Source organism: Echinops telfairi, unplaced genomic scaffold (genome assembly GCF_000313985.2).
Source record: "Echinops telfairi isolate 266 unplaced genomic scaffold, ASM31398v2 ScPeMD7_7469;HRSCAF=8507_1, whole genome shotgun sequence".
NCBI lineage: Eukaryota > Metazoa > Chordata > Mammalia > Afrosoricida > Tenrecidae > Echinops > Echinops telfairi.
Window position 1 is genome coordinate 139238689 of NW_022111373.1, and position 12777 is coordinate 139251465.

The 12777-nt window shown below is 40.7% G+C and overlaps 1 protein-coding gene across 1 annotated transcript in view; it reads left to right on the plus strand.

The window, feature by feature from the left end:
- Positions 1–10377, plus strand: part of DNAH5 (dynein axonemal heavy chain 5) — a 290518-nt gene extending 280141 nt beyond the window's left edge. Inside the window, exon 74 of the mRNA XM_013008527.2 lies at positions 8994–10377. Within this exon, the coding sequence (XP_012863981.1) occupies positions 8994–9145 (152 nt within the window). The 3' untranslated portion in view covers positions 9146–10377. The remainder of the gene's footprint in view (positions 1–8993) is intronic.
- The last annotated feature ends 2400 nt before the right edge of the window (positions 10378–12777 follow it).

Sequence of the window (12777 nt, forward strand, 5' to 3'; positions counted from 1 at the left end):
GCTATGGTCCAGAGTCCAGAGTTACGGTAACTTCAGGGGGCCTTATTATTGGGGAGGCCTTATGTTTGGGGAGGTCTTATTTTCGAGGATGCTTTATATTTCAGTGAGAGGCAAAACTGTATGTAGGTCTTATTTTCAGGGGATCTCTTACTTTTGGGGAAACACGGTATCATGACCTCAATTCAACCTTACAAATCAGATTAGACCAGGGCATACACACTGCTACAGATAAGAGCCTGAAACACAGAGAATCCAGGACAGATAAACCCCTCAGGGCTAACAATGAGAGTAGAGATACCAGGAGGATTAGGGGATGGTAGGGAGAGAAAGGGGGAATCAATCACAAGGATCAATCTAGAACCCCCTTCCAGGAGGACGAATAACTGGAAAGTGGTGATGGGTGATGGAGGATGATGCAAGATATGGAAAGAATAATCTATAACTTATCAAGGGTTCATGAGGGAGGGCGGTTGGGGGAGGGAGGGGGAAGAAATGGGCAGCTGATATCAGACACTCAAGTGGGAAGAGAATGCTTTGAAAATGATGATGGCGGCATAGGTGCAAATGTGCTTGACGCACTGGATGAATGTATGGATTTGTGATAAGAGATGTAAGAGCCCCCAATAAAAGTATTTTTTTAAAAAGAACACCAAAGGGAGAATCTCATTCTAAAGGAGCTCATTCTTTGAGAGGATGGGGGTGGGGGTGGGTGGGCAGGGGGGTCCGGGGTGGGGGGTGGGGTGGAGGAGGGCTGCTCACCTAACAGGAAATAATAAGTGAGCATGTTGATTTCAGGTACTTATTGTCACGATAAAGGACATGCCCAGCCATGGTATGCTGGGGAGGATGATAGTTTTGGAGTTTAGGGAAAGCCTCACTGAGGAGGAAATGTTGAAGAGGTGATTTCAGTGAAGTCGGAAGGTGAGACAGCACGAAGGCAGGGAACAGCAGAGGGATAGGCAGCACCGTCATGGGACTCTTCAGAATGAGAGAAAAGAGGCAGAGTTGAGACTCTTTCAAGGTTTTTGGATCCCTTTCATTGACAGTCTTCTTTTTCGTTGACACTTAGCTTTGCTAAGCACGCCGTTCTTCCCTAGGAACAGGCTCCTTCTGATAAGTTGCCCAAATCATGTGAAATGAAGGAGCATTCTGGTTGTTCTTCCCGGACAGATTTGCTCGTCCTCGGGGAATTCCCTGGTAGATTCATTGCTACTCTTCAATGTCGCAATTCAAAGGCAGCGATTCTTCTTCGGTCCTCCTTTTTCATTGTCCAGCTTGTAGGGGCACACATTGTTGTTAGTGTTGAGTGCCCTGAAGTCAGTTACCGCTCATAGGGACCTTATGTCAAACAATGGAACGCTGCCCAGTCCTGTAGCATCTCCCAATTGTTACTATGTTTGTGCCCATGACTGTAACCACTGTGTCAACCAACCTCACTGAGCATTGAATATCTTATTTTTTGTCACTGACCTTCGACTTTACCATGCCTGATGTCCTTTTCCAGGGGCTGGTGTCAGTTGATAATATGATCAAAGTATGTGAGACTCAGTCTAGCCGTCTTCACTTCCAATGTGCATTTTGGCACTAATTCTTCCCAGATAGATTTGTTTATTCTTCTTTCCTTCCTTCCTTCCTTCCTTCCTTCCTTCCTTCCTTCCTTCCTTCCCTCCCTCCCTCCATTTCTCTTCTTCTTCTTCTTCATCCTCATCTTGGTCTTCTTGCCTTTAACTCTTACAAACTTCCCAGCATCTTCCCTAGCCCCTTCCTTTCTTTTGTCAATCCCATTCTTATTGTTGCCTTCCTCTGCACCCAAGTTCACGCTCATCTACCCTCTTACCAGTCACTTTCCATCCCTAGTAGCGATCAAAGAATTCCTTCCAGCGTGAAAATCCTTCCTTCAATTTTTACAGCCGTGGTTTCATACAAACTTTTGTCCTTTTGTTATTGACTAGCTCCACTCAGCACACAGTCCTCCAGGTTTCCCTCATCTGATGAAGTATTGCACATATTGTTATTATTTAATTCAATTCTTTAATAGTGAGTGTTCTTCCATTCATGTACTCCAAACATGGGTATATACACCTTTATTCATCTGAAATAGTCAAGGATTTCACTTGGATCCACAATCAAAAGCTCATGGAATTAGCAGTCAAGAAATCAAAGACATTGGATCAATCTGCTGCAAAAGACCACTTTAAAGGGTCAAAGGCAAAGATGTCATTTTAAGGACTAAGGTCTTGCTGACCGAAGGAAAACAATGACCAGGTATGCACATGAGAGCTGGACCGTGAAATAAGATCAAAGACTAATTCATACACTTGCATTCCGGTGTTATACCTAGAATATAAGAGCCCGGTACTTTCAATACTGGGTATTCTGTGCTTTCAGCCAGGATCCACATGGCATGAGCAACGATAAAACTTTTTCCACATCTTCTGAACCAGGCTTTAATTTTAACTCCCCATCTATATACTGCTGCAACTATTTTTGAATTATCTTCAGCAAAATGTGGCTTGTGTGTTATACTAATGATATTATTCAATGTTTACCCCATTGTATTGGGTCTCCTTTCCTTGGAATGGTTATAAATATTGACCTTTTCCAGTGAATTGACCAGGCAGTTATTGTTTAAATTTCTTGTCTTCCACCATTGCCTCAGTTTGTTAAAACATTTCAACCAATTATATTTTAATTGATATTCTATTTGTTTTATGTAATTCCTTCAGTGCAGCTTAGATTGATTCCTTCAAAAATCCTTGGTTCTTGAACATATACTACCTCTTTAAATGATTGAACATTGACCTTGTCTTTCATTTTGATCACCAAGGCTATGCATAATACATACATATTCAACTACATATCCTTCCTCTTTGTTTCCAACTTTTGCATGCCAATCACCAGTAATCATCAATGCATCCTAATAATATGTTTGATCAGTTTCAGACTCGACATTGATAGAATTCTTCACTTTATTCTTCTCTAATGTTAGTAATTGGTGTATGAAATTAAAGCAGCATTTTATTAACTGGACTTCCTTGTAGATGTATAGACATTCTATCACTTATAGAATTAAACTTGAAGATAGATCTTAAAGTGTTCTTTTTGGTGGTGGTTACGGTGTTGTTTCTCTACCACTGTCATTCCTGGCACAGTGAATTATAGTGTAATTAAAAATACTAATACCAGTCCCTTGCCATCGAGTGGGTGCTGATTCATAGCAACCCTATTTGACAGGATAGACTACATCTATACATATCTGTAACTTGATTGGAGTAGAAAGCCTTGTCATTCTTTCTCAAAGTGGCTGGGGGTTTCGAACTGTTGACCTGGCACTTAGCAATCCAATGCGTAATCACTATGCAACCAGGGACTATTTTGAATGACACCCACGTTTCTTAGATTCCTACTTTGAACATTCCACAGTCTAATTATTATTAGGTATTTTCAGCTGTTTGTTCTTATTTTGAGTCCTCCACAGCAAATGAAGGTCCTAAAAGTTTGGGTTAATGCACATCACTAAAACCAACTACACTTGAAAGAGGCAGCTCTTCTCTAATCAGATTTTGCATGCCTTCCAACCTGAGAGACTCATCTCCCGGCATCCACCAGTTAAGTTTTCCCTGTCATTATAAGATTTTCTGTGGCAAACTTCCAGAAGGGGACAGCTCAGCCCTTCCAGAAGTCCTTTCCTTCTGGAAACTCCACTGAAACCTTCACCTTGGTGATGATGCTGCTATTTGCAGTACCGGTGGCATAGCGTCCATTTTCACAGTAACACACAAGCCACCACATACAACAGACAGACAGATGAGTGGTAGCTATGTAAGTGTACTGTCCAGTAATTCAAAATCAAGTATTCATACAAAAGGGGGTTAAAAACAACACGATCTAAAGCTAATGTGGAATGTCTCTAGGTAACGTGGTTATCCTGGGAATTGGGGAAAAAAATGCAGGAGGAAATGATATACTAACTTTTGGATGAAAAATATAGGCTAGATGGGGAACTTATATAGTCAGAAAATGAAATTCCCCACAAGGTATTCTATCAAAACCTTTAGAATCTTCAAGTATATAGCTCACCAATTTATACAACCTCTTCTCTCTGTTTCGCCTTCTGGAGCCCCAAGGCTTTAACAATATTAAGCTGATTTGTTCCAACTACCCAGCATGTTTATTTTTGCCCTCAAAGCTCTTTGTCTAACCAGGAGTAGGGGCTATGAATCATCTGTCCATGTAGCTGTTTAGTGTTGTCAGCACTTTCTCTATGAAATTATATTTTCAGTAGCTTCTAATCCAGGTGTAGTAGTTTGTTCCATGCTGTTTTTGGCATGGGCTCTTTCCACTCCAAAGCAATTAAAAATAGGTGAATTGAACATGCATTTCCAGTAATTTTTTTATTTCTAATTACTTTTTTTACCTACTTACCTAACAGAATATTTTTTTTCCCAATTCCATTCTGCTTTCAAGATTAAAATACAAGTTAGTAGAATACATCCCTAGGTATAGTTATTATAATAAGTGGGTTCAGATGTAAGATTCCAGGGGCTTACTTCAAGGTTTATAAAATGATTGTCTGCCAATTGTGCAGCAACGAGTTATGTATTTGTTACATGTTTACAAGTCCTAGGTTTTGAGAATTTTACTTTATCAGTATAATCAATACTTACTGTGTTCATAAATTCACTGTCACTTGTTTACTTGATCAGGATTTTTTTTACCCATTACTTCTAGTATGTATGTTTGGTACTTTGGACACATTGTCAGGCAAGACCAGTCACCAGAGAAGGACACATTGTCAGGCAAGACCAGTCACCGGAGAAGGACATCATGCTTGGTAAAGTAAAGGGGCAAAGAAAAAGATGAAGGTCCCCAAAGAGATAGATTGACACAGTGACTGCAACAATGGGGTCAGGCTTAGGAACAATTGTGAGGATGGCACAGGACCAAGCAGTGCTTTGTCCTGTTGTGCACAAGGTTGCTGTTAGCTGGGACTGACTCAATGGTGCCCCAAAACAACAACTATACTATTTCCAGTTGCTTTCATTATTTAGTGCTGCCATAACAGAAATACTACAAGTGGATGTCTTTTACAAACAGAAATTAGATTTCTGACAGGACAGGAGGCTAGAAGTCTAAATTTAGACTGCTAGCTTTGGAGAAAATCTTTCTGTCTGTAGACTTTGGCAGAAGGTCCGGATCTCTTCAACTTCTGCTCTGCGGCTCCTTGGAGATCCCTGAGTGCGTTGGCGTCTATCTTACTTGCTCTCTGTTTCTTTAATCTGTTCCAGTTATATTTCATAAGAGTTTGCCTCAAGATAAACCCTATCCTCATCCTGTCTCATCAGCCTAACAGAGGCACCCCATTCCTCAGTGGGGTTATAACCAAAGGCATAAACTTTAGGATTTAATACACATATTTTTGGGTGGTAGCTTGCGTGTTGCTGTGATGTTAGAAACTATGGTTTCTATTGGATGGTTTACAATCAGAAAAGGCCTGCATAGCGATTGTATCCCTTCACTATACTTATTCAGTCTGTATGCAAATAATCTGAGAAACCAGACTATACGAAGAAAAGCTCAGCATCAGGTTCCGAAGATAGTTTATCACCGCCTGGCTTCTCATGAGTGATTTCACAGGATCAAGAACAATATCTGAGGCTTTGTTGAGTAAATCAAGGTTTCTCAATCTTGACACTCTTGCATTGTGTCACCTAGCTCTTTGCTTCATCGGACCATGCCAGATAAGGTGTGCAGCCACATCCCTGCCCTTTACTCACTAAATGCCAGCAGCAGTGCCACGGCTGTGACAACACAAATGTCTGTAGGCATTGGGGAATGGCCCTTGGGTTTGTAGGAGACAGCACACGTGCTGTCCTTCACTAGGAATAACCGCCATGGAAACTGTCTTTGTACTGAAATCTAGGCCTGGTGTTACCACGATCCCATGTTTAACCCCTTCCATTCGAAGGAAATCTAGAGTGCAACTGTGAAAATCACATGGTGCCCAAGGCTGAAGTCTTTGCTGGTCCTGACAATGAAACATTAAGTCCGGACAGTGCTTTCTTTGTGTAATTTGTTAGAAAAAAAGCCAACGTATTGAGCAAGTTAATCTTGAGGGGAAATTCATTATTCTGATATCCTGAGATTGCATTAGTAAGTTACTTTTTTGTGATTCAATGCCTGTGTTTGGTCACATACTTCACCAAAGTAAAATCAATTAGGTGAACTCCTTTGGATTTAAATGTGACTCGTTTTGAATGATGTATTGAATGATGCATTGGCAGATTGGAGAGTCTAAGGTTGAGTGCAAACTCAGTTTCTGGCCTCATTTTATAATCTAGAATGTAAAATGGAATAATTTATTTCTTCCTGAGATGTGGACGATGAGATGTGTAGATAAACTGCACATTGAATGTGAGGCAGGTGGACCTTGCGATCCTGGCTGCTCATGTGCCCCCAACCCCCTGCCATGGAGTCGAATCTGACCTGTAGCGATCCTCTGTAGAGTTTCCAGGTCTGTCCACACTTACAAGATCAGCTGGCCTCATCTCTCTCCAGTGGAGCTGCCCGTGGGTTTGAACCTAGACCTTTTGGCCAGCAATCCAATTGGTGATGCGTGCTTGGTCATTCCCTGCCATCGAGTCAATTCTCACTCAGAGCAACCCTTTAGCACAGGGTAGAGCCACCCCTTCAGAGGTACCATTCCTCAGTACTAATTAAGTTAGGAGAAAGATGAAGCTTTCTACTACTGAAATAGGTGACATCTGAGAAAAGCAAAGGGGCGGTTCTACCCTGTCCAATAGGGGTCAGATTGACTCTGCGGCAGTGTGTGTGTGTGTGTGTGTGTGTGTGTGTGTGTGTGTGTGTGTACATAGTGTTGGGAACCTTAGTGGCACAATGGGTAAGTGACCAAAAGTCCAGTGGTTGGAGCCCATCAAGCTATCAGTGGGAGAAAGGCCTGGTGAGCTGAGTCCATAAAGATTACTGTCTTTGAAACCCTATGGGTAGTTCCACCTGTCCCTGTGGGCAGTGCTATCTGTCCATAGGGTCAACACGAGTCAAGATTGACTGTATGACAAACAACAACAGTCATTTTCATTACTTTTAACAATAATTGTGTCAATCATTGAATAACCAAATCACCCATCATCATTATACCATTATTATAGGTTTCCATTTTTGTCCATCACTTAGTAGTAGCTGAATGTCACCCAACTAATGAATCACCCTTTCCCTTATCTTCCTGCCAATCCAGGGGAATCACTTTAGGCCTCTAGGCATTTGCCTGTTCTTAATACTTTATGTAAATGTAATTATACAATATCTATTTTTTTGTTGTTCTTGTTAGACCAATTTCAGAGAACATGTATCAGAACTTTAGTTCTCTTTATGACTGAGTTCTATTCCATTGTGTGTATATTCCATGTTTTGTTTATCTATTCTTCAGCTGATAAAACATTTGGATTGTTTCCTGGTTTGGGCTAATGTGAACAATGATACCATGAACATTGATTTACATTCACATGATCTTTAAAGGGCAATGCACACATACCACACACCACATGGAGAATTACCTTGGTTGGAAGCCTGTGAAGCTGCCTTGCAATATGCATGTATTTCTGTAAAGCATCTATTCCTGCAGTTCTAAAAATTGCAGAAGTGGAATTGTGTCACTGCTCTGCTTCCCCACCACTCATGGAGAGTTCACCATACCATGTAAGGAATTCAAAACAATAGACCCATTCTTGGTCCTGCAATTTAAACATGTGGTTGGTTTATGACTTGGGTGGGAACTGAAGACAAAGTTTGGAAACCAATTGTCAGCTGTCTCTGGATGTCTGATAAAAAGTTGTTGGTGTTAGGTGCCATCGAGTCTGTTCCAACACACAGTGACTTATGCAGAACGAAACTCTGTATGATCCTTCACCATCCTCACAATTGCTCCTGTGCCTGAGCTCATTGTTGCAGCCACTGTGTCCATCCATCTTCTTGAGGGCCATCCTCTTTGGGGCTGCCTATTTAATTTACCAAGCATGATATTCTTCTCCAGGCACTGGACTCTCCTGATAACATGTCCAAATATTTATGATGAAGTCACCCCATCCTTGCCTTTAAGGAGCAGGCTCTTTGGGGCCAAAGACAAACTATTAGGGAAGGGAAAGGTGACTGAGTGGTGGTTTGTACTTGGTCACTAACCAAAAGGTTGGCATTTCAGACCTATTCCAACGTCACCTTGGAAGAAAGACCGAAGATCTTTGTTCTTAGCGATTACTGCCAAGGGGACTGTTTGGAGGTCAGCTCTGCTTTGTGATGCACGGGGTCCCTGCCATTCTGTCTTTTCCATGGCAACAAGTTTGGTGTTTGGGTTTAGGAGAACAGAAAAGGAGAGTGGTTTTGGAAAAGGAGAATGAATATGTGTGCAAGATTTGATGGAGGAGGGGGACCAAGAAGAAAGAGTGGAGGAAAGGTGTCTGAATGGAAACTGAAAGGAACCAGAAGTAGTGGTTGGCCAAGACCATGACCCTGTAACAGAGCTTGCTGTCAGGACATGGGGTAGGGGGCTCTCAAGGTAAATATGACGATGTATGTAACCGGTTTCTCTTTTGAATAACCTTCAGAATTCACCAAATGCGATATGCTTGTTCCTTGAATGTTCTTAGGTCCCTTCCACCCAGTTCTGACTCAGAGACCCCTCAACAACAAAATGAAACACTATCTGTGCCATCCTCACAACTGCTGTTAAGTCCGTGCCCATTGTTGCAGTTGCTGTCAATCTATCACTTGGATGGTTTTCATCTTTTTTTTTTTTTTTTTGCTCTCCACTACTTTACCAAGCATGGCATATTTTCTCAGGGACTGGTCTCCCCTGATGACATTTGTAGAGTACCTGAAGTCTTGCCCTCTTCATTTCTAGGAGCACTCTGGCTGCACTTGTTGTGTGGACTGCTGAAAATGTCAAGCCACTGAGTTCTTTTGTGATTTTTTTCTTTCAGCTCAGAAAGACCCTCGACTTTATTCCTGCCCCATCTACAAGAAGCCAGTTCGAACAGACTTGAACTACATCACTGCTGTGGAGCTCAGGACAGTTCAGCCCCCCGAACACTGGGTCCTTCGTGGAGTGGCCCTTCTCTGTGATGTTAAATAACATGGGGGAGCATCCCCACAAAATCGTTTGGAAAGTACAAGGTCCAAATGACTGTAAATACCATTTCTCCATGACTTCTAGACATTCCATAAATCAGGTTGTTTGTGCAACTCAGGAACTGTGTTGGTTCCCCCAATCCTTAGTTAGATGCTGGCATTGAACCAATGTCATAATGAGTTAACCCATCCCCACTCTTGTTGACAAAGTTACAGCGTGATTTGAAAATAACATGTACAACTTGCTAATGAATTTAGCCCTCAGTTTCCTGGGAAATGAATCTCCTTCTGCCTGAAACGTCAGCACTGAGCACGTTCAGCAGACTTGCTCCCCCTGAAAAAGGATTCTGTGTGAATGTTCCTTGTGTGACAGCTGGACTCTCTAAGGTGACATGGGACACTTGTGCTGAGTTTGCCTTTTGCATTTAGGTCAGGCAAAGAGCTTTATTTTCAGGGCTTCAAGCAGCTAATTAAGAGATCTCCTGAAAAATAGAAAGGAATAAGAGACTGGGTTAAGACTATGAAGAAACAATTCATCTCTACCTATATACTAAGCCTAGAATAATGTTGAGCCCCCTCTCCCTGGAAATTAATTTTGAAATGCTAATTGAGATATCTTCTTATAATCAAAATAGAAAATTAAAGCTAAAAGCCAATTGGTCTGCGGTCTTTATTAGCGGATACACTCACAGCTGCTGTTGTGGTGTGCTGTCAAGTCCATAACAATTCAGAGCTAGCCTACAAGACAAAGAGTTGTTGCTCCATCGCATTTCCTAGACTGTGACATTTATGGGAGAAGATTGTCAGGGCTTTCCCCCCCCAATGAACTGCTGAATGGGTTCGAACTGCTGACCTTTTGATTGGCAGTAGAGCACTTTAACCAGTGTAACATCAGGTGTCATTCACAAAATGATAGACCAATGTAAATTGACCCAACCTTGTTGCAAAAAAAGAAAAAAACTATGCCCAGACACAGTCATAAAAATGCTCACCTATTTTCACCCTTATTTTTTCCGCTGGAAATTTATTCTAAGGGAAGAGGGAAGCCAATTATATCTAAATCCATTTTAATAAAAGGAAAAACTAGAAGTGCCCTGAATCTTCAAGAACTAGGCTGTTTGTGAGAACATAAGAGCCGCAAGATTGTCATGAGACCAGTACTGAAGGTCTGATAAAGAGAGTGGTAAATGCCTGGTATTAGTAAGACCAAGTTGAATGTTCTATGAAAGATCATATGTACTGTGCACACTCTATGTAGAATGAAATGTGTTCACGTGTGGACAAAGACTAGTGGACTGCATGGAAAAACTCAAAAAGGTGTGTCAGCATGGTAAAGATTGCAGTGGATTTGAAATAAAAGTAATGATTGAAAGAAAAGACATATATGAAAGAAAGAAGTTGGTGGAATGATAGGGAGTAGGAATTCATCTGGGATTTTTTGTTAATTAAAAATAGTACTTAGTAAACTTTTCATATATCTATAAATTCTAGGTTTATACAATAAGTGCTTTTTAAAATAACCAAGGAGCTAGAAAATTTAGTCAATATTAAGTTAGGATGGTGGTTTTCAAGCATTTAGTTAACTGTGTTTTTTTACCAGCATATCTTCAAACATTTTTAATGCTTTTTAAGATTACAACAATAATACATACTCTAGCAATTGAAATTATTTTTAAATTAAGTGCAAGTAATAAATATCCAAATGAATGCTAAGAGCATAATATATACAAAGTGCGCAGGGTTGGTTCCAGTCATAGATAGCTGGCTCAATATTTTAAAGTATTTTGAATAAATGTCTTTATAATCCAGGATAATAGAAATTAATCTAAAATCAATTCACCAAAACAGGAATCAAAGTTTAATTGCAAGTAATTCTAAAATTTAAAACCATTAATGGAATTTATCAGGAAAAATGATGAAACATCTATGAGGATAATTTTGTTTAAACTTAATAAATGTAAGTTGAAGTTTAAACTATGAAATAACTTTTAAAATATGTATTAGGCATTTTAAAAAATCGTTTTCTTGGTAGCGTTTACAGATATCATAACATTCCATAGTTCTAACACATTGAGTAGTGTTGTGCAATTGCTACCACAATCAGTTTCAAAGCATCACTTTCCTGACACAATTGCTGAAGACAAAATGGGTGCATAAGTAAATGTGCTGGAGAAATCTGATTGTGCCCAGCTATGAAAAGATATAGCCACTGGGGTCTTAAAGACCTGCAGTTAAACAATGGTCAGTTAGCAGGGAAGCAACAAAGCTTAGATGGAAGAAGCACACCAGCTTGTGTGATCGCAAGGTATCCAAGAGAAGAGGTATCAGAAGTTCAAAAATAATCAACCAAATTGATGTGAAGGGGCATGGATGTAGTGGAGACCCAAAACCCACCTGTAAGATAATTGGACAGTCCTTCTAAGAAAGGCCACATGGAAGGGATGATAAATCCAGGGTGTGATATGGCACTGATGGACCACAGAATTATCCTCTAGTTTTTAGATATTTCCTCCCCTTAATATTATAATTTTTATTTGTATTACCTCATTAATCGTGTTGGATTTGCATATGTTCATTTGTATATTTAGGATCGTTTGGTACATGAAAGTCAAGATAGATAATCCGTCAGAAAGAGTAACGGGAGTAATGGTTCCCTGAGGGTATGGGAAGAGAGGGCAGGGGAAGGCGGAGGGGGTGGTGGTGGAGGGAGCTGATAGTATTGATGACTGTACAGCCACACTAGATGGGATCCAATAACATGACTGTATAACCTCACTAGATGGGATCTAAACACAAACTTGCATGTGAATGGATATATTGGATTGTGTGTAAGACATGACCAAAATAAGAAAAAAAACTATAAAAAAGGAATAAGGGTTCCTGTTGGGGGTGGGGGACTGGTATAAGGAAGGAGGGATAAAGGAGAGCAGTTATAAAGGAGTTTAAGAAAAATGAAAATGTTTTGAAACTGCGTTTAGTTAACTTTGGAGGAGCACAACTGTGTGTTTTCGGTGATGAAGAGTGTTCAGGCACCACAGACAGGGCTGGCATTCCTCTCAGTGATCCGAATGTTGAATGCCATTATTTTATGTGTGTGCAGCAGAGAGTTAGACATGAGTAGGTCATATGACCCCTACATTTTCAACAACCTTGTGCTCATCTGAGCAGGTATCTTTTAGTAGTATAAATTAAGGTTGTCACTGATTTGTGTGCCTTGTCTAAAGCAATCGTGTTATCTTGCAAAATAAATGACTGTAAAAATGATGGAAATTATTAATTAAAAAATTGTTAGCAAATATCTGAATTGTAATTGTTATTTAATGGGGTCACTATGAGTTGTAATTGTTCTGATGGCAGTTGAGGTAGTTAGTTTATTGTGCCAATCTGGCCGATAAACACATGTGGGGTTAATTGAAGGGTGGAGGGATAAATGGCTCAATGAGCCTCACTTTTCTAGTTCTCCAAGGTGCAGCTGCCTTAGCCAGTTCCCTGCATCAGCTAGGAAGGTTCACTTCCTGCAAGACATCCCCCAGGAGAAGCCACATGGACCTACCGCGATGCAGCCCTGGGTGCTGGAGCAGCCATGTGGAGACCCCTGCCAACGCTGAGATGCTTACATACACGTTCACTGATTCG